The sequence below is a fragment of the Vicia villosa genome, linkage group LG2 (genome assembly GCF_029867415.1).
Source record: "Vicia villosa cultivar HV-30 ecotype Madison, WI linkage group LG2, Vvil1.0, whole genome shotgun sequence".
NCBI classification, from domain to species: domain Eukaryota; kingdom Viridiplantae; phylum Streptophyta; class Magnoliopsida; order Fabales; family Fabaceae; genus Vicia; species Vicia villosa.
The window spans coordinates 69,799,401-69,822,631 of record NC_081181.1 but is presented as its reverse complement, the minus strand read 5'-3'; the positions used below and the strand labels follow the sequence as shown (position 1 = coordinate 69,822,631).

Genomic DNA, 23,231 nt, shown 5'->3' with positions numbered 1-23,231 from the left:
AGTTAGAATAATAAAATAATATAGTTTTAATTAGTATTACTATTAAATAATATAAAATAAGGAGATAATATGACGTGGAGTTAGTGAGGGCATAATAGGAATATCATACTAGGGGTTCTAAGGTTAACTAAGTGAATAGAGGAAAAGGGGAGAATATTGAATCATCGTAGAATTTTTGAGAAGCGTGAAAGAAGAGAGAGTTAGGGCAAGAAGAGGCGAAGGAATCAACCGTAAAATTTGGGAAGAGAATTAAAGCTAACAATAATCTAAGGTAAGGGGGTTATCCTAGCTATTATATTTGATTTATATTTTGATGAATTTGATGAATGATGATGATGATTTGTTTGGATTGCTTGATTAATATGACGTATCATATTGTTGCATTGGTGAATGATAACATGATCTAGAGTCAAATCCATCATGTTTATGGATTTGAAGGTATAAAGTTTGATGAAGATTATTGAAGTTGTAATGAATATTTGTGATTTGATGTTTGGAATGAATGATGCATGTTAGAACTAGGTTAATACACCTTAAATAGCAGGGAATTAGTGATAAAAACATGTTTTTGGACAAAATTTTGTGACTGGTTTGATGCAGATTGCGCAAGGTTTTTTTTTGCAGAAATCGCAGATCTCACTTAGTGTGGTAGAGCCCGCTTAACGCGCTTTTGAGAAAAAGATAAAAGTCAAGTCAGTGAGGAACGCGCTTAGAGCGATAAGGAGCCCACTTAGCGCGATAGTCTGGGACGTAAAATTAATATTTTGGAACAATGATTTTAGAATATGGAAGCTTATATTTTAATAATTTTTTAGTAATTTTACTAAATTTAATAAACATGTTTGGATGGGTTTAGAAGGCTATTTGCATGGAACTTGATGATGTGATTACATGTATGTCTATACTTGTTATGATGAATATTGCTGTGATGAATGATAATATGATGATTGGAAAGAATGTGTGTGTTGATCAAGATTGTTGTGATGTTTGAATATTTGAGATGTTTGTGTGCCTTGATGAGTAAATGAATGATGATTCCACTTTGACTAGTCGTGGTCATTGATTATTGTGAAGATTGTGCATCATGCATTCATAGCATATTTGTAGGACGATAGTCCATTGATTTTTGCAATACAATTGGTCTAGTGATGGTTTCAATCATATTGTGCGGATTGAGTGTGATATTATGAAGTCCTTCGGTTCCGTGCGGGAATCGGTTCTATTGGTGAGGATCTTTGGAGAACAATGACTGAGTCAGCAGTGAAGTTTGGTGCCACATGCAAGAGTCTATTGGTGTTGCACTTCATTGTTGTGAATTGCATGATTTAGTAATGTTTAATTATCCATGATGTGAATGATGATTTAAATGATAAGGGTGGCTGAATTATGTGATGATGTTATGAATAGATGATGATGTGTAGGAATGAGTAAGTATGTGAAGCATGAGGATACACTTGTATCGATATATGTGTGGTTGTTGATAATTGTGTACCACTACTATATTTATTCCTTATGTATTATATAATAATTATGAAATACTTATTCTTTCTATTTGAATGTTTCCTCCACGTGGATAACACGCATGTAATCATGAGTAGTCCGCGGAAGTTAGAGGATAGCTTCGTGGAGTCCTTTTTATCGTTTTTTAGAATAAATGGAGTATTGCTATGATACGTAACATCGGGGCCGGGACCTTGTGTTTTTGGAACTATTATGTTTCTTTTTTAATTGTTTTGATATGATGAATTTCCTTTATGGTATTATGGTGTTTTGTTTTATGAAGCATGAATGGTGAAGTCATGAATGATGTTTTATGAAGTTTTACAAAGATGCTTTTCAAATTATGAATTTCGCTGCGAGAAATAAATCATATTATTATTGTTGTGTTAAATGAAATAAATGTTCAAATATCTTTGAGAATCCGTGTTATAGAGCAGGACTTGTTATTGTGGAATTTATATGAAGGTGACACCCTCGTGTGTATGTTTTAAATTAATTTAATTCATATTATATTGCGAATATTATTTGTGGGTTAGGAGGTGTTACATTATTGGTATCAAAGCAGGTCGGTATGTCCTACTAGGTTATCGAGTATGTAGCTTGACAGTTGAATATTGTCGATAATAATTCTAACCTTGATGCTAATTTTGGTATGAGCTAGGTGTAGATGGAAGAAACATTGTTACGATTGCTACTGCCTTGGAGGTTGTTGCTCAGGCCATGCTGAATCAACCTAATGCTGAAGTGATTGATGAGTCGCGTAGCTTGAGTACGTTCCAGAGGGAGAACCCGTCTACTTTCAAGGACAAGTACGATCTAGATGGAGCATAAGAGTGGATTAAGAAGATCGAGAGGATCTTCCGAGTGATGGATTATTCTCCAACACAGAAGGTACGTTATGGTACTCATATGTTGGCTGGTGAAGTTGACGACTGATGGATTCGCACTTGTCGGAGATTGGAAATTGTTGGTGAAGTGATTACTTTGGTGGTGTTCACGAGGCAGTTCTTGAGGAAGTATTTTCTTGAAGATGTCCGAGGAAAGAAAGATATGGAGTTCCTTGCGCTGAAATAAGGGAATTCAACCGTTACCGAGTATGTTGCTACGTTCGTGGAGCTTGTGAAGTTTTATCCACACTATAGCGCGGAGACGGCTAAGTTTTCGAAGTGTATCAAGTTTGAGAGTAGACTGCGTCCAAAGATCAAACAGGCGATTGGATATCAGCAGATTCGTAGGTTTACGGAGTTGGTGAACAATTGTCGTATTTATGAAGAAGATAACATTGCTCATTCGGCTCATTACAAGAGTCTTAACGAGAAGAGGGTAAATTTGCATCATGATCGCAAGAAGCCTTATGATGCTCTAGATGAGAAGGGGAAATAAAAGGTTTCCGATAGGAAGAAGTAAAATGGGGGATAGGCTCCCTCTCCTTTAAGATGTTATAGGTGTGGTGAACAAGGTCATTATTTCATGAATGTGAGAACAAGGTGCTGAGATATTACAAAATGTGGTAAGATCGGTTATCATGCTCCTTACTGCAAGGATGATGGTTCGACTTGTTTTAATTATGGTGAACAAGGTCATATCAGCACCCAGTGCCAGACGCCAAAGAAGGATGCTAATGCTGCCAAAACTAATGGTGGAATATTTGCTTTGAGTGGAGTAGAAGATTCCAAGAAGGACAACTTGATTCGAGGTACTTGTTTTATTAACAATGCTGAATTGGTTACTATTATTGATATTGGTGCTACTCATTCGTCTATTTTACTTGATTGTGCTACTATGTTGGGATTGAATTTGTCTTCTATGGATGGTAGTAGGGTAATAGATACTCCTGCTAGTGGTTTTGCTACTACTACTTTTGTTTGTAAGGGACATCCTTTGATTATCTTTGATAAGAGTTTTGTGATGGATTTGGTGTGTCTACCCTTACACCAAATCAATGTGATTCTTGGAATGAACTGGTTAGAGTTCAATTATGTTCATATCAATTGTTACAGTAAGACGTTGAGGTTCCCCTTGTTCGGTGATAATGGAGAGATGATGTTGTTGGCTGCTAAGCAAGTAAGTGAATACTTTATTGACGAAGTCGCGATGTTTGCAATGTTTTAGTCGTTGCAAAATGATCGTGAAGCTACAAGTATTGAACTTTCGGTTGTTTGTGAGTTTCTTGAGGTGTTTCTGAATGATATAAGTGATTTTCCTCCGGAATGTGAAGTAGAGCTTTCTATAGAATTGGTGTCAGGTACGAGTCATGTATCAATGGCTCCTTATAGAATGTCGGCGTCCGAACATAATAAATTGAAGAAGTAATTGGAAGAGATGCTCGAGAAGAATTTTGTTGGACCGAGTGTTTCTCCGTAGGGTGCGCTTGTGTTGTTAGTTAAGAAGAAAGATGGCAATAGGAGGTTGTATGTGGACTATAGGCAGTTGAATAAAGTGACTATCAAGAATAAGTAACCACTTCTGAGGATTGAGGATTTGATGGATCAGTTGGTGGGTGCTAATGTTTTTAGTAAGATTGATTTGAGATCGTGTTACCATTTGATTTGTGTTAAACCAGATGATATTCCGAAGACGGCTTTTCAAACGGGGTATGGTCATTATAAATATATTGTGATGCCATTTGGTGTGTCGAATGCTCTAGGTGTTTTTATGGAATATATGAATCGAACCTACCATTCGTATCTGGATAGGTTTGTGGAGGTGTTCATTGATGATATCTTAATTTATTCCAAATTGGAGGAAGAGCATGTTAATCATTTGCGCGTGGTGTTGCAAGTATTGAAAGAGAAGAAGTTGTATGCAAAGTTGTCAAAATGTGAATTTTGGTTGAGGGAAGTGAGTTTTCTTGGTCATATGATTTCCAATAGTGGGATTGTTGTGGATCCTTCTAAAGTTGATGTTGTGTTGCAATGGGAGACTCTGAAGTCTGCGATTGAGATTCAAAATTTTCTTGGGTTGGCTAGTTATTATCGAAAATTCATTGAGGGATTTTCTAAGTTGGCATTACCGTTGACTCATTTGACTCAAAAGGGCCAAGCTTATGTATGGGATGTTGCTTGTGAAAAGAGTTTTGTAGAATTGAAGAAAAAGTTGACGACCGCTCTAGTATTAATTTTTCCTAATTCGAGTGAGTCTTTTGTGGTGTATTGTGATACATCAAAGATGGGTCTTGGATGAGTATTAATGAAAAATGGACAAGTTGTTGCCTATGCTTATAGACAACTTAAATTTCATGAGAGGAATTATCCTACGCATGACTTAGAGTTGGCCGTTGTGGTGTTTGTTTTGAAAATTTGGAGACATTATCTTTTTTGCTTTAAATTTGAAGTGTTTAGTGATCACAAGAGTCTGAAGTACTTATTTGATCAGAAGGAGTTGTACACGAGCATATGAGATGGATTGAATTGTTGAAATACTATGATTTTGATTTAAGTTACCATCCTGGTAACGCAAATGTGGTAGATGATGCATTAAGTAGGAAGTCTTTGCATATGTCGATTATGATGGTGGGCGAATTGGAATTAGTTGAACAATTCATAGATATGAGTTTGGTGTGTGAACTAACTCCTAATAGTGTGAAATTGGAAATATTGAAACTGACGAGTAATATTCTTGAAGAAATCAGAGAAGGACATAAGTCCGACTTGAAATTGGTTGAGCAATTGACATTGGTTAACCAAGGTAAAGGATGTGAATTTCGAGTTGATGAAAATGATGTGATGAGATTTGGGAATAGAGTGTGTATTCCAAATGTTCATGAGCTTAAGAAGAGTATCCTTGAAGAAGGTCATAGAAGTGGCTTAAGTATTCATCCAGGTGCTACGAAGATGTATCAAGACTTGAAGAGATTATTTTAGTGGCCTGGTATGAAGAAAGATATTGCTGAGTTTGCTTATGCTTGCTTAACTTGTCAGAAATTGAAGGTTGAATTTCAAAAACCTTCTGGGTTAATGCAACCATTGAATATTCCAGAGTAGAAGTGGGATAGTATTTCCATGGATTTTATGACGGGTTTACTGAGGACCACCAATGGGAATGATTCTATTTGAGTGATTGTGGATAGATTGACTAAATCGGCTCATTTCTTACCAATGAAGATTAACCATCCTATTTCTAAGTTGGCTGAGATGTATATTTAGGAGATTGTAAGATTGCACAAAATACCGTCGAGTATTGCGTAAGATAGAGATCCAAAGTTTACGTCGAGGTTTTGAAAGAGTTTGCAAGATGCCTTGGGCACTACATTGTGATTAAGTTTGACGTATCATCCGCAGACAAATGGTCAAACCGAGAGGACTATTCAGTCATTGAAAGATTTGTTGAGGGCTCATGTTAATTATTAATTTTTATTGCTATAGAAAAAATATATACATTTTATAAAAATTACAGATGATGTGGGTGGGAGCGAGGCCTGTAACACCCCGTATTTTTCCTTAATTAATTTAAATTGAAATTAAATTATTTATTGGGATTATTTGGTATTTTATTGGATTCATTTGAGAATTATGGAAATGAGGTTATTGGGCTTGATGTCGTGTTTAGTAAAAAGGGGGGGTTAAGTGTTAGGCCCTTACTAAAGTGAATTTTCATTTTTCATAAAATAAGGAAAAAGAGAAAAATTGTGAATTAGAAGCAAAAGAGCAAAAAGAGAAGGAAGCATAGAACGTGAAAGCTGAAGAAGTGCGAAAGAGCGAAGAAGAGGAAGAACCCAAGATCAACCTTTGAGGTAAGGGGGGACTCTTTTAATTAATCTCTATTATCGGTTCATAGGTGATAGGATTGATTGTGTATTATTTGTTTCGATTGGGATATATGTTAAGTTTTGGGGTTTGGGAGATTTTAGCTTCAAATTTATGATGTTTGATGCAATTGATTGTTGTGAATTGGTGACAGATGTTAGAAAGGATGATAGTGTGATATAGTGGTGTTTAATGATTGAATTTGGTTTTGTTTTAGTGTGATATTTGTATTGGAATGAAATAGTGATGAGTAGAGGGACTGAGATGCTGTCAAAATTGAGTTTTTGGTTCTGGGCACGATGTAACCGGGTAGCAACCATGCTGTAACCGGTTATCGTGTGGAAAAATTGGGGAACTGGGCAATTTTGACTGCTGTAACCGATTACCACCCCTGATGTAACCCGTTACAGGCGAATTTCCAAAATAGAGAATAGGTTGACGTAAAGGCGTAACCGAGTAGCGTCCATGTTGTAACCGGTTACACCTGATGCTGTTTTGAAAAATATTTTCTAAAACTTGCAACTTTTAAACCGTAAGTCCGTTTTGAGCGTCGTGAAATAAATAAAATATTCTATATACGTAAATGGTGTGTTGGACAATAGCTGACTTTATTTTAATACCTTTCTTTTAAATATGTGGTGTTGTGGTTGTACATTGTGTGCATGAATTGGTTGATGTGACAATGTGGATGTGTTGCGACAACATGTTTATAATGAAATGTTGTGTTCGGTGTAAATTATATAATGTAATTGTTTGGATTATATTGAGGTGTGAATACATTATCCATGATTGTTGTTCGGTGTTGAAATATGATAAATATTGTTATATTGTTTGGTGTTGATGATTAACATGCTTAAGATGGTGCATGCATACATAATAATAATTATGGTTGTATCCTGGTGGTGTTGGATGAGCGTTAGCTAATTCCCATTATACGGAGTTAGTGAGTTGAAATAGTCGTGTCTTGTTGGTGGTGGATCAGTGAGATGAGTTAATCCCATGGATTGGTACCACATGCATGTAGTTGCATTACATTAGTATGTATGTATTATTATAACATGAATGGAAGATGTCCAATGTTATAATGTGATGTGATTGATTTATTTAGTGTAATTGATGTATATTTGGTTGTAAATCTGAATATATTGCAATTGGGTGAATATTATGCATGATATTTTATTATTTATGAGCTTATAATATTTGTTAATTGTGAATAAGACTCACTCTTACTGTTGATATTTTTCAGATTAAGGAGTAGCGGCTTGTACTTGGTGAGGATAACTCATAGAGTTACTTCGTTTAGTTCGGTTGTGTCGGTGTCATGCTCTGGTCTTGTAACACTGGGGGGCGTTATTTTAGAGTTGTTTGATGGATTATTTTCCCTATATTAGGATAATGTTTGTTGGTTTTAAATCGGTGAATTCTTGATGTTGAATACCAATGTTTTAGGTTATTCAGTTTTTGAAGTAATTTTCACTGTGTTAACATGATTACGGAATGATATGTTTTGATGTTCCTCATAAGGCATGACATGATTTAATATTTTAAATATTTTGGAGTTGTAATGTCCTTGTACTTGTTTTACTTTGAATTTAATTAATATTCCACGGGGGTTTTAGAAGGGTGTTACAAGGCCAATCGGAGAATTTTATTCCCTATTGGGGGGAATGGGTTTTGGGGCAGAGGTGGGGTTGATACAGAGAGGCAAAGGCGGGTTGATAATGATTAAACCCACCTCTTCCTTACCCCATTGTGATGCCTCACAATAAGAAAGGAATTCAACCAACTATGTGACTAACTAACAATTTTAATTTGTTACATTATGCTATAACTAGATGTTTACCCGTGCGATGCACAAGTTATTATTAAGTAATTAAATATTGGATAGCATATAGAATAATAGTTAAAAATAAATTTTATTTTTTAATAAAAGTTAATTTGCAATAAATACTTTTGAACTAAATATTATCAATAGTCAAACAAATATTTATTAATTTATTTGAGACTAGTAATATAAGGGATTGTGAGCCATGCACATAACAATAGAAAAGAGAAGAGAATGCAGTAGAATCTCTCATAGTGTATTGATGATAGTGGTTCAGGATATATACAAAAATGAGATGGTAGTTACACCAAGAGATCAACAGAAAATAACTAACTCTATGCTCAAGTGTAACTACCTAACTAACTAATCATCTATCTATCATCTATTAGGCCCCCACAAGTTGGAATTTGGTAGATATTCAACAAATTCAACTTGGATTTCAGAGATTGAAAGGGCTTAGGAAGGAGAGATTTTGTAAAAAAATCAGCAAGCTGATTGTGAGAAGTGACGGGGAGCAACTTCATAACACCAGCAAGGTACTTTTCTTGAACGATATGACAATCAATGTCAAGGTGCTTAGTGCGTTCGTGAAACACAGGATTAGCTGCAATATGTAAGGCACTTTGACTGTCGCAGAACAATACAGGAGTCTGTGTGCAAGTGATGGACATGTCTCGAAGGAGAAATAGTATCCATTGTAGCTCACATAGTATCCATTGTAGCTCACAGGTAGCTGCAGCTAGAGCGCGATATTCTGCCTCAGATGATACGGGACACTGTTGTTTGTTTCTTGGTGCGCCATGAAATGAGAGAGTTGCCTAGATATAAGCAAGATCCAGAAACTGATCTCCTTGTATCAAAACAATCGGCCCAGTCTGCATCAGAAAATCCGGTGACATGAAGAGAAGAATTGCGAGGGTAAAATAAGCCTTGGGGCTTTGATACCATATTAGGGATTGTGAGCCATGCACATAACAATATAAAAGAGAAGAGAATGCAGTAGAATCTCTCATAGTGTATTGATGATAGTGGTTTAGTATATATACAAGAATGAGATGGTAGTTACACCAAGAGATCAACAGAAAATAACTAACTCTATGCTCAAGTGTAACTACCTAACTAACTAATCATCTATCTATCATCTATTAAGTAACTTATGTTCAATTCAAACCATAAAAATAAGTAGGTATTATATTAGTAAATATTTCATGAAACATAGTAAATATTAAATCATCAAACTTGATAGCATATTCGTGATATAGATATATCATACTGTCTCATATTTCTCAAAATATAGAATGCTAAAAATTATTATTCCAAAGAATAATATTCCTATATATGTGTTTGGTCAAAAAGTTAGATTTTCAAGTTTATTTGAAAATAGTAACTTATGTTCAATTCAAACCGTAAAAATAAGTAGGTATTATATTAGTAAATATTTCACGAAACATAATAAATATTAAATCATCAAATTTGATAGCATATTCCTGATATAGATGTATCAAACTGTCTCATATTTCTAAAAATATAGAATGTTACAAATTATTATTCCAAAGAATAATATTTTTATGTAAGTGTTTGTTCAAAAGTTAGATTTTCAAAAAATGTTTACAAATTTAATTTAATTAAAAAATTATAAAAAAAAAATTAAATGTGAGAGTTAGTGAAAAGTTATTCAATTATAAATAAGAGAAAATGGGTGATGCACTGACAGTGTAAAAAAGTTTTACACTGTCAACTAATCACGACCATGAATCAAGACAAATCAGACTGTAATTTTAAAAAAGTTTATATGACATGGTAAAACGATTTGTTTCTATTGAATGACAGTGTAAAACTTTTTTATACTGACAATGCACTACTTTTAACCTCTATAAATAAATAAATAAATAAATATAAATGGTGGTTGTTGTTAGTGGGATTCTTTTGTTAGTTGGATGAAGCGGTTTTTGTTAGTGGGATGCATTAGTGGAATATGTAACACCCTTCTAAACCCCACGGAAATTAATAATTAAGTTTCAGGGTAAAACATGAAAACAAGGGTGCCACAATTCCAATTAAAACAAATTTATCATAAATTTCATTGTCATGCTTTCACTAAGGAACAATTCATCAAACTCATAAACATCTCATGTTAACACAACGGAAAATTCATCATACGGATAAGCATAACATCATCTATGCAATATCCCACAGAATTTAATACAATAACAACACGATAGAGTATCATCATAAACTCTAAGCTAACGTTCCCCCAGTGTTACAATATCAGAGCACGGCACCTGACGCTACACTAATACACTGACTTATGAGCTAATCCTCACCAAGTCGAAAGCAGCTATCCTCAATCTGAAAATGTCAACAGTAAGGGTGAGTCTCATCACAGTTAACAAATGTTATTGCATCTTAAATAACAACACATCATAGTTATATTATTCACCCAATTTCATCATATTCAGATTATCAGGAACATTCATCGTTTACACAAACATCAACAGAACACATCTTTCACACAGACAATCATACTCAACATTAATTCAACAAAACACACAATCAACACATCATCAATATTTATAACACTGGAATACTTCCAATCATGTTATAAAAGTATGCATATGTATGAACTGACACTATGCATGTGGTACCAACATCATCAAATGGGAATAACCCATGACCGATCCAACATCATCCAGATACGGCCCTGCCAGCACAGATTCCACACAATGGGAATCATGCCCTTCACTGATCCAACACACCTTTATGGATACAGTATCATCAATGAACATGAATGAATGCAACATATACAACATACTTATACCATCATCATCATCATCGTCAACATCATCATCATTATCAAGTATTTTCATATATATTAACATCATTCAATCACAATCAATCATCATCATCATTAAAGAACATACATGTGTCCACATCAATCATCGTCATCAATAAGAAGAACACACATGTATCCACATCATTCCAAAACAAAACAATCAACATCTTACAATTCTCAACAATTCATCACATCATAATGTTTCTCAAAACAACATCTTGTATTGTTACATTTCATCATATATGTCAACAATACATCATCCAATTAAACAAATCGTCACATGATTAATATTTCAACATAGCATGTATTTAACACATCTCATCACATATATGTACAATACATCATTCACCAAGAAATAAAAATCATATTTAAAAATAATTGGATTCACACCTCATTCCATCATTTAAACACATAGGCTATCTCATAAGATTCATTGTGCTTGAAACGACACTAAAAACAGACTTACGGTTCGAAAGTTACACGTCATTTAACTTTTCCGAGAAAACAATTATCGCTACAGCACGCGGCGCAACCAAGGTTCGCGGCGCGGAACGAGAAAAAGTTACGCCTTCGCGGCGCCAACACATGGACGCGGCGCGACCTGAGCGTATCACAACTTCTTGGAATTCTGCCCAACGGTTCGCGGCGCAAACAGAGGTTTGCGGCGCGACCTGGCGATTTTGCAGAATTACGGGTCTGCGTTCAGATCCTGCGATCTCACCCAATCTGAGTCCAAAACTGACTCTAAACATCATATACAGGCAGTTAATCATCAATTGCATCATTATTCATCATCACACATCAAAACAACACATAATCAATCAATAATCCATGCAATTTTCATCAATTCATAACCTCCCTAAACCTAACATATAATCCAATTGACTCAACAACATTCCTAATCAATATTATCATCTAAGAACACGATAATAGATGATAACCGGAGAGTCCCCCTTACCTTAGCCAAAGATTCTTGATTGGTTCTTTTCCTCTTTGTTCCTCTTCACGTACCAGCTTTCCAATCTCTCATCTCCTCTGCTCTGCTTTTCACGTTCCTTTTTCCTTTCTCCCAATTTTCCTTATTTTATGAAAAATAACATTTTAATTAGTAAATGCTTTACTAACATAGCACACCCTCTTTACTAACACCACACTTGGCCCAATAGCCTATCTCATATTTCTTTCCAAATAATTCCATAAAATACTGAATAATTCCAAATAATAATTTAATTTCCAATTAAATTAAAATTAGAAAATATGGGGTGTTACAGAATATGGTTAAGTGAAGTTAAGGGTTAAACCGATGAGTGATGGATTAAAAGTTTAGAAAGCTATTATTTTAATAGAACATTATAAGAGTGGAATAAATTATGAGGTTAAATGGATAAGTGGGGGATAAAAGGTTTAAATGGCTATTTTCATTTTTTATATTATTATAAGTTATTTATTTTTATTTATTTATTATTATATTTATTTATTATTATTTATTTATTATTATATTTATTTAGTATTATATATTAAAAAATTTTAGAGGGAAATTTTGGTGAGAGAAGTTATAAAATTATAATTTAGAATGATGATGATGATGATACTAACAACATCTACGGGTAAAAGAGAAAGAACACAACTACCAATATATGATTAAATCGTCGTCGTGAGAAGTACAAATGTGAAACAACATTGAAATACTCGAAGTGGTTAATGATTATATATTTAAGGGTTAAATATATTTTTGGTCCCTATAAACATTTCAACTTTCATTTTTATTTTCTATTAAAAAAATAATATATTTTAGTCTTTATAAAATTTTTATGCATGTAATTTTAGTCCCTCCTATTAAACCAATGTTTATGTTTGAATGACTATTTTTAAGACATGTTTAGAACGTTATAAAAACTCCTCTGAAAATAATAAACTCAAAATTTAATTTCTTAGTCAAGATTTTCATTACTTTTTATCATTATCTTTTGAAATTTAAAAAATTCATATTTAATTTTTTTTTATTTTAAAAAATTCTAAATTTTGGTAAAGAAATGTTTTATTGTGTTATAAACATGTATGAAAAAATTTATTCAAAACTTTGAAGTTTAAGGGTAACTAGTGTCTTACCCGTGCATTCGCACGGGTACCCGTCGTTTCCGCGCATTTGGGTTTAGGGAAATTAGAAATGTTAGAAAAAGATTATAAGTTAGGTTAAAGGTTATCATAAAGGAATGAAAAAGTTGTTGTTGGGGAAGGTTCGTTCGAGGGTATTAGTGAAGTTGCAGATATATCGAAGGACAATAGTGAAGGTGGAAGGTGTGACAAAGGGAATTCATTATTTTGATCAATAACTTCGTGTTTTCGTTAATATTAAAAAAATTGACCAGCAACTTAATGTTTAATATTAAAAAAAAAAATATTGTTCGTGTTTTCGTTAATATTCAATATTTCGATCAGTAACTTCATGTTCCCGTTAATATTTAATATTTTGATCAGTAACTCACGTTCTCGTTAATATTAAATATTTTATTCAGTAACTTCTTGTTCCCGTTAATAGTCAATATTTTGATTAGTAACTTCATGTTCCAGCTAATATTCATTATTTTGATCAGTAACTTCGTATTCCCGTTAATATTTCAAATTTATTCCCGTTAATATTCAATATTTTGATTAGTAACTTCATGTTCCCGTTAATATTCATTATTTTTATCAGTAACTCCGTGTTTCCGTTAATATTCATTATTTTGGTCAATAACTTCGTGTTGTCGTTAATATTCCAAATCTGTTCCCGTTAATATTGAAAAATTTATTAGTTACTTAATGTTTCTGTTAATATTCAAAAAAATAATTAGTAACTTTGTGCTCTCGTTAATATTCAATATTTTGTCAATAACAATGTGTTCCCGTTAATATTTATTATTTTTATCGGTAACTTTGTGTCCCGTTAATATTCAAAATTAGTTGCCTTTAATATTCAAAATTTGGATTAGTAACTCCGAGCTCCCATTAGTATTCAATATTTTTAATAATAACGGGATACCCGTGCATTCGCACGGGTACCAGTGTGGTAATATTTCAAAAAATTTACGAATATTTTTATAAATATTTTTATGAATATTTTTATAAAGTTATTCTTGTTAGTATTCAATATTTAATTAAATGTGTCAATATCGTTATCATATATGCGTACCATATAAGTACCTGCGTGTATCTATACTATCTTATTTCGTATTTGGATGAAATTGACCCGTTAAAATTTTAATTTCAATATTTCAATTATTTTATATTATATATATATAGATAAATATATATTAGATACAATAATAACTAATTTATTAAGTTACTAAATAAATTAAACACGTATTTTGAAAAATTAAATTTAATTAAAAAATAATAACTAATAAAATATGATGATTAAATTTAGAAAATATTTATAGTTAATTAAATAAAAAATTATTAATTTTGTAAAATGCTAACCCTATGAATCCAATAACTCTAATGTAGTAATTTTCTTTTTTAAAATAATAATACTTAATTAAATACAAATGAAAAACTAAAATAAATGAGGAATTCTAAATATGTTGATTCATTATAGTATTGATTTAATAAAGTGAAAAAGTTAGTTAAATAACAATATTTAAGTGTTCTACCAGTCCTCTATGCTCAGATCATTCCATGATAATGATTTAATATTCGTCATTAGTCCTTTTCAAATTCTCCTACTCTCTTCTAAATATCTTTGTGCAAAGCCTAGGCAGGTTCATGACAAAGTTTAGTGAACCTTTGACCTTTGTCACTCCTTCTCATGGAATTAATGATATCTTAGACTATTGAGAGTTTGTTACCTAAAGCCTGTTGCAAACACCTATATATTACACGGTACACATAACGAAACTGTTCCTGTTTAATAACACCTATATACTACATCATTATACTCATTAGAACAACATGCAATGGGCTTATGCCTTAACATGACATATCCTGCAAAAGTATAATACGTAGTACACGTAATGAAATCAATATTGCATAATTATCTCCAAGAATAATAGACCCAATCAAAAAAATTCTAAATTGCCTTGACATTGATGTTTCTCCAAAACAGTGTTGCCTCTAATTTGGTCGAGCATTCTAACAATGAGTTCAACTATTTGGAGCCTTAAAACAGAATACAAAGCCACCAATTTGGAAGCTTAAACCAAACCTACTTCCGCATGTCTCCCGAATTATTTCGAAACGGATTAAAGCCCCCATGTCCATGATAGACACTGCAAAAGTGGGATGGTGAGTAGTTTGAGTTTTCATTTACGTGTTCATCATCCATAAGCATCCGCGGAGGGACTTGAAGAAGTTGAGGTTTAACAGCAACAACATCTTTAGTCTGAAGGAACTTCCTCTGAAATGCTCTTTATTTTGAAGGCTATAAGTAAGCCTTTAGGATAGCTGTGAAAATATAAATGAACTCAATCAGTTTGCCTTTATTTTATGGTTGGGGTAGGGATCAAAGAATTTCAAAATACCTTTAGTGATGCTCTATCTTCTTCTTCAGATAGACCAGTTGAAGAATCAGGCGGTTGCGACTCATGTAACCTTCTAAGTAAGCAAGGAACCTGGGAATCCTGCGAGTCCTCTCCACTGATACCGAGTTCACCATCCATAAAAGTAGTCAATGATGCAAATGTTAGCATATAATATAAGATCGACAAATTTATAGAAGTGCAAACAATATGTAATTGAACTCAATCAAGGGATTACATGTGTATTAAGGATACAGATGTTATAACCCCAACACCAAACAGATCCATATGAGAATCAAATTCTAGAAAATCCCCATGAAATAACAATTACCTACATCATCATAGAAACAAAGAAACTACCTACTGGAAGACATGGTAGAGACCTCAAGAGCAAGTACCTCTTAAAATATACACACACAAACAAATGAGACATAAAATATGGTTGGAGATAAAGATAGACTTACCCTTCCATTAGTAAAGATAGCATTGACACCAGATTCAGACCCAAGGGTTGTAGACAAAAACTTCTCTGCCTGATAACAATAAGTCTCATTAGAGTAAACTTTCACTGTTACTAAACAACAAAGAATGTCACTGAAAGGCTACATTGAGTTGAGAAAAGGGAAAAGCATTCAGAAGAAGTACACACTCAAACAACTTCCCTGCCATTACCATGATCGCGTAATTTCATATTAGTGATTTGTTAATACAGGGTGTTACCATTACCATGGCCGAAATGACACTAAGCCGGAACATTATATTCTGATAAGCCACATCTAGATTCCTTTGAATTGCATTTTCGAGTCCAAGACTGGACATCACTTCTGCGTTCTCATTTCCATTTAGGACAGCTGCATTTAGAAACTTCAAAGACTCTTTTTGAAAAGTAACTCTTTCAGAATCCACTACAGATGTTCTAGCTGCTGCCCTATAACAAACACCGAACGTTAACGACATTCTTTCAAACACTTACCAAGCAATCAAAGTTATATTATTTACGGTAAGTTATTCGTAAAAATCATAATGATATAATGGAACTTTGTTCCGCAGGCTGAAGAGAAGAAATGCATTGTAATATCATCAAAGACAGGGAAGTTGATTGATATAGATGTTTCTAATCATAAAATCCACTTAGTTTTGACCCTATCAACAATTCAAGATAAAATTAGAATAATAAAAGAGACACTCAAACAACTCCACCTTGGCGGTGATTGGAGCATGGTTGTGCCAAGCAACTGAAAAGTGCAATAGTTAAATTGAAGTCCTAAACTAATTAAACAAAATTCTTTAAATTTAAAGATATCAAAAGAGATATATATATATATATATATATATAGAAATGTAACCTTAGTTTGTCTTAAACCACCAAAAGTCAAAACACAACAGTAGTAATAGTCACAGATTGAACTACCCAAGAAACTGCCAGAATTTTTTGAACTGAACATGATCCAAAGCCAAATCCTATACCACAAAACCAAATGAAGACTATTTGCAGTATCATAACTAACCGACTATGCAGTCCACAAGAGTTAATTTCTTGGCAGTCACCACAAAGCCAAATCCTCAATGTTTTGTTGGCTTTCCGTTAATTCTGAAGTGGAGGGAGGGGTCTCAATGTTTTGTTGGCTTTCTGTTAACTCTGAAGTGGAAGGAGGGGTCTCAATTTGGATGTTCAATCTATTGCAAAGATCAACCATCCAATCCACAAAAACAGCAACCTTATCATGATCTGAAGCAACTGTAAACAAAGAAAAAGGTAAGAACCTCATTATCTATGAAACCGTGACACAGACTTTGATACTTTACACGACCCTAACAAAAGGAAGAAATATATTACCCCTGGATACGTGAGAAGTCTTTCTGTTACGATAAAGAGGTACTTCTAGATCTGCAAATTCAACAGTAATTTTCAGTTAAAAACACTAACACGGCCTTCCGAAATAGGCGGAGGAGTAATAACATAAGAGGAATCAGCAACATCCTGATCCAACGCAAGGCTATCAGAAGGAACAGTCGATAGCGCTTGAAGTTGACAAATTTGTGGCCGATTTCATGGTTGCAGCTCGGTAAGCAGCCTGTTGTGCAATCATAATTTGTTGTATAATCAGTTCTTGATGGAATTGCATTTGTTGCATGGCAACAGCTTGCTGCATCATCAAAGGAAGAGAGGATGAAGCAAGTGAAAAGTTCTTAGTAGGTTTTGGCGGAAGTGATTTTTCCATTTCAACATTCAAAGGATGCCCCTCAACATCAATGTTGTTTAATGCAATAACAACAACTTCCTTTTCGGGTTTTGAGTATTCTGTATAAGCAAAATGTTTTGAATAAGTGATTGTACATTATTAAGTTTATCGACATGGAATTACTCTATGATGAATGCATTTTGAATTATGAGCCACATAAAGTAACAAATTGTTTAACAAAACATCAAAATTGGAGTAGATATATAACAATCTATAACTGCCAATAAGATCTTAAATATGCTTTTAGATGGAACAACTCACCCATTGCTTGTATCATTCATTGCTTTGGCTAAAACACCAATTGTCGAACACGGGTTATATATAACCTTAAATTTCCATTGCCAGAGATAATTTTCTGCAAAGAAGGAACAATAGTTGAAGAATTATCCACAATCACTCTGCAAAAAAAACACAATTATGAAATTCAATTAAATTCCAAACAACAACAATAGAAGATTCCAAACAATAGAAGATTCATATCAAGGTGATTGAATAGAAATCAAAATCAAAATCAATAAGCAGGCCCCGAATCAGAAACAAACATAATTCAGTCAGATCTGCATGCCCCGTTGATGAATACGATCAGAATTTGCACCGCCAATAGCAAATTAGAGAAAGAGTGAAAAGAATCAAGTGAGAAAGAGAAACAGAAAAAAATTATGGAATAGGGTTTATGAATTCCATACCTTGAGTTAGATTCAACCATGTTATTTCTTTCGATGCAATCACTGCTGGATCCATTTGAGAGAGCATCCCAATCCAAACAATTCAATTTAAACAAACACAAATCGATTAAGAAAAACATATAACAGCGAATTCAAGAAACATCACAGAAAAGAGCGAAACACATACCATTTGCTGTGGTTCAAGCGCAGCTACCCAGAAACGAAATTGAAAGTTCTGCAATCTACAATTGATGAATACGATCAGAATCTGCACCGCCAATAGCAAATTAGTGAAAGAGTGAAAAGAATCGATAGAAAGGTGATCGGAACATGGATGAGATAAGAGAAAACATGGATGAGTTTGTCGTTGAACATGGATGAGATAAGAGAAAACATGGATGAGTTTGTCGTTCTGGAACATGGCTGAGTAAGGAAACAGAGTTATTGTTGTTGCAGTTCGGGTCATGATTCTTCTGTCTCGTGAAACAGATGAGCGACGATGACAAAATCATCAATTACATAACCCTTCAACCAAAAACCGGCGCCCTTTCATCTGAGAAAGAGGTTGCACCACCGTTCACGATCGAGAGTGGATGAGAGTTTTGTATGAAGATTAAGAGGAAGAAGAAACAAATCGATATAAAGAGAGACCGCGTTTTGGAATTGGAATAGAAACAGTTCGGTAGAAAAAAGAGAACGTGTGAAACCGTTTTTGGAATTGGAATAGCGATAGATACGTGAATGAAACCGTTTTTGGAATTGGAATAACAATAGATACGTGAATCAAAGATTGAGAGAATAGAAAATTGACAGTGCTGATGTGGATTAACCATAGAAGAGTTGCTGATGTGGATAGCCTAAGAAAGTCCCAAATGGTAGACTTTTCTTATATGATAGATTAAACAGTTTTCAAAATTTTAAAAAATAGTAAGAAATAAAATTGTATGTATAAATTTTTTGTAGGGATTAAAATATATTATTTTTTTAATAGAGATTAAAAATGAAAATTGAAATATTTATAAGGACAAAAAATATATTTAACCCTATATTTAATAGTTAATAGTATATCTATTTACTTCTGTGGTTTTATAATTATGTTAAACAAATGATCAATAAATTAATTTAAATAGTTAATGAAATATATGTTAAAAAGTGGTTCATAGTTTATAATTTAGTGGTTAATAAAGTATTCTATGAGGTAATTATTAAGATAAACTTATATTTGCGGTATAAAATTATGCCTTCACAACTGTTAGTTTTTTTGAAAAACAAAATATTTTAAACAAAAGAGAGAAAACTTGTCACAAAATTATCCACCATATATAAGAATAAGTTTATCTTTACACTATTTAAATAAATGGAAGATAAATAAAACAAAATCAAATTTAGAGGATCAATTTTATCCTCTTCCAATTGCCGTCTTTTCTCGTTAAGTTTTTCACTTGTGCAACTTCTTATTACACAATTAGTATAACTATCATTTGAAATTGATCGCTTTTGCGAGTCTCATGAATTTGACTCATTCACTAACACACATTTACTTTATCTTTCTTTTCTTATTTGAATGATGAACTAATTTGAGGAATAGAATATTGAAAAAGACGTTGGAAGCAAGAGGGTGAAAGGAAGAAGTCTAAATCTGGGGCAAAATAAAAAAAATAAAACACCATTAATATCATTGATAAAGAAATTAAATTAATTTAAAAATATACAAGAGCACTATTTTATAAGACAAATGAAGCAAAATTCTGGCTTTTAAATTATTCCATACAAGAGATAGTAATTTTAACATGCTAAATTGACCAACCACTTTGTATACAAGTAAAACCTAATAACCACAATCTTACAAAATTTAGTCTTGGATAAAAAGAGAAATTTTCTTATAAAGAAGTATCTGAGAAGTATGTAAAATACCTTTAACAGGAAGCTTCTCTATCTTATGGGTATTCAAATCAAACTGAACTAGTTCTTTGTATTTTGTTTTAAAAAATATATCACCTTTGTTTCCTGCTCCAATAGGATGATCAACATAACTAGGTAATGACTCAACAATGAAGAGTTTAGTCCATGATTCCTTCATACCATATTCACCTAAAATTGATATGTGAATAGTAGATGTTGTATTTCCATAATTTGTAGTGTCTGTTGTAATAAAAGCAATGAACCCATTTAGGGCTATAAATCGTTTATCCTTAGATTCACAATAGAGATAACCATCCAAATGTAATGGTAAAGGTGTTTTGTAGAACACCTCACTACTCAAGTCAAACGAGACCAAACAATCTTCATCTCTATCCCACCAATGACACACTCCATTTGTGTACATTGTATCACCCAAAGTAACAGAACCTAGAGGAATATGAACATCAAGTTTCCTCCAAAAGTTTTTTCTTAGGCTATACACTTCCCATATGGATTCATTTGTTTCACTATTTTCCATGTCATATTGAATCCATTTTGTTGCATTCCGAATCACTTTATGATCTTTTCTAACATAGTCATAACCAAATCCCATATGTGAGGAGACAAATTTGTAATGAGATGGCTGACGCTCAATAGGACTAGGAGGGAGAATTTTGAATTCCTTAGTAGATAGGTTCCAAAATACAGTTTTTGGAAATAGAATACCAGTGTATAGGCAAAGTGTTTCATCAACAAGAGAACCCAGAATGTTAATACATTCATTTCCCTCTTGAAATAAAGGTGGCCAGTCTAATTTGACCTTATTTTCAAATTTCTCACCATGACAAGAAAATAAGGTGCCACGAAATCCATAATATGAAAATTCAGACTCTAAGGTGAGACATGAATCATTATCATAAGAAAAATTATTATTTGACACAAAATTGACACGATACATGTTCATAAAATGAGGGTTTTCAAATAAGACAGACCATGATTTTTGTATACACCTAAATCTCACCAAAGATTTAAGAGGCAATTTCGATATAATGGATATTGTAAGATCACCAGGTATATGATTTCTTACCTTTTTAGCTGTCACAGTATCTATCGATTTTGAATTCTCCATTTCTCAAATGCTAGACGCGATTAAATGATTTTGAAAAACTATTTAAATAGAGTAAAACTAGACACAGAGCATAATTGAGCGATTATGATAGTGAGAATCATAAGGTTTAGAAATTTGTTTCCCCCAAATAATTCTTTCTCATTATATACTTCGTCAATTTGATCTAAGTGATGACCTAATTTTAAAGTTTTCTTAACTATGAAGTTTTTGGTTTTGTCTTTATTATGATAATATTCTAGATAAATAATTCTTTTTAAAGTTCTAGATAAATAATATCTTTAAAAAATTTAATTTTAATATAGATTATAATAAAAAAAAATTAAAAATAAGTCAATTTTATATTAATATATCATAGAAAATGATGATTTTAATCCTAATTGTACATAATATAAAATCACATATAAGGTTTTTTTAGATAAATTAGGAGAACAACATACATCAAAGAACTTATATACAATCAAATTGTTCTAGGCCGCTAAGAGAACAAATACATGTAAGATCCAAATATCAAACCCAATGATGCAAAAACCAAATAAAACTGTACATCATATATAAGTGACACATGTCATACATAAGGTACATTTTTTTATGTCATACTCACACTTCGCTCCTTTTGGACTTTGTAACTGGCATGAACATTGGAATGCTAAGCTTGAAGACCCATCCCCGCATTGCCATATCGGAGATTTGTACCATCATATCATAAGTCCATCACCATAAATAAATCATAATTCTAGTTCCAGGGTAAAATAATGGCACCATCTGTGGGAATCGACAATTAATTTTCTCGAAATTTCACGATCAAATCACCTTTGATCCAAATCTAGGTTTCTACCAGATTACATTAAGATGAATCAGCTAACCTCTAACATCGCAACAAGGAATTCCATATAATCTCCCGATCTCATGCCGCTTGAAATCATTGCCATCGACGAGATCCGTTGGAAAGTACTCTATAACAAATGGCCTATATTGCAAAAACTGATTGAAAAAATGATTGCCACCAAATTACAAATGGAAGATAATTTAGTTTTGGGGTCGCGAGAAGGTGAATGGAATCTCTAACGTTATGCCCCCTCTAATACTAACAACTAGAATAGTAAATCACACCATATGTGGTTTTCTTGTAGACAATGTAAGTTCCTAAAACATCATTTACGTTAACATACTCGTGAAGCTAGGATTCCATCAATAAGATATAAATCTATGTGATGATTAAAATCTACTCGCATTCAATGGATTCATAACTAACCCCTACAGACTGATGGATCTTCCATAATATCTTAGAAAAGGAGAAGATCAAAAGAAGATAATTCTCTATTTCTTGGTAATTCCATGTACAAGTTCTTTCAGCTGAATCCTAGAGAGATCTTTCCCAATGTTTTTAGATGCAGTGGCCTCACTAGTCCATATCAAAGTGATGTATCTAGTTGATTCTGGAAAACCAACTGCAATAATAGTCAGTTAATCTCAAAAGCTTCAAATCTCCATAACCGACTTTGGAGCCTCTCAATGTAGAACGACATCTACCTTAGATAGATCTACAAGTACCATCACCTGAAATAGCATGCTAAAGAAACTCACTTCCTCAAACCACAATATATGCCTTGACAACTTAGCATAAGGTTTCCTTCCTTCTGACAGTGTAATTCACTGTAACGTTTAACATGCACATATTCTAATGTAGATTAATTCGTAATGTTCTCAACAAACACCTCACAAACTGTTATAAATATTTGTAATTTGTACATTCAGTTCTAAAAGTTGTCCTCCAACTATACTCTTCCTTCACCCGAATCTAAGATAACCCGACCTCAATTTGATTATACTAAATACAAACTCGTCTACTAGTCATTCCATCAAATCATCAATCCTTTTGCAGTGGATATTTAA

The 23,231-nt window shown here is 33.1% G+C and overlaps 2 protein-coding genes and 1 long non-coding RNA gene across 3 annotated transcripts; 1 reads left to right on the top strand and 2 right to left on the bottom strand.

The window, feature by feature from the left end:
* The first annotated feature begins 868 nt into the window (after positions 1-868).
* Positions 869-3,813, top strand: LOC131649317 (uncharacterized). The gene is made up of 5 exons (XM_058919083.1): positions 869-893; positions 2,162-2,309; positions 2,643-2,823; positions 3,016-3,564; positions 3,613-3,813. Exons 1-5 carry the CDS (start codon positions 869-871, stop codon positions 3,811-3,813), a joined length of 1,104 nt encoding a protein of 367 aa, XP_058775066.1.
* An 11,059-nt stretch (positions 3,814-14,872) lies between these two features.
* LOC131646262 (uncharacterized) lies at positions 14,873-16,552 on the bottom strand. Its single transcript, XR_009297383.1, has 3 exons — positions 15,864-16,552; positions 15,403-15,517; positions 14,873-15,325 (listed from the first exon to the last, which is right to left on the bottom strand). It is a non-coding gene; the product is annotated as an uncharacterized LOC131646262 (long non-coding RNA).
* Positions 16,553-20,159: 3,607 nt separating this feature from the next.
* On the bottom strand, positions 20,160-21,338 carry LOC131649316 (putative F-box protein At5g62660). The gene has a single exon (XM_058919081.1). The coding sequence runs from the start codon at positions 21,336-21,338 to the stop codon at positions 20,160-20,162; it is 1,179 nt and encodes a 392-aa protein (XP_058775064.1).
* Positions 21,339-23,231: the final 1,893 nt, after the last annotated feature.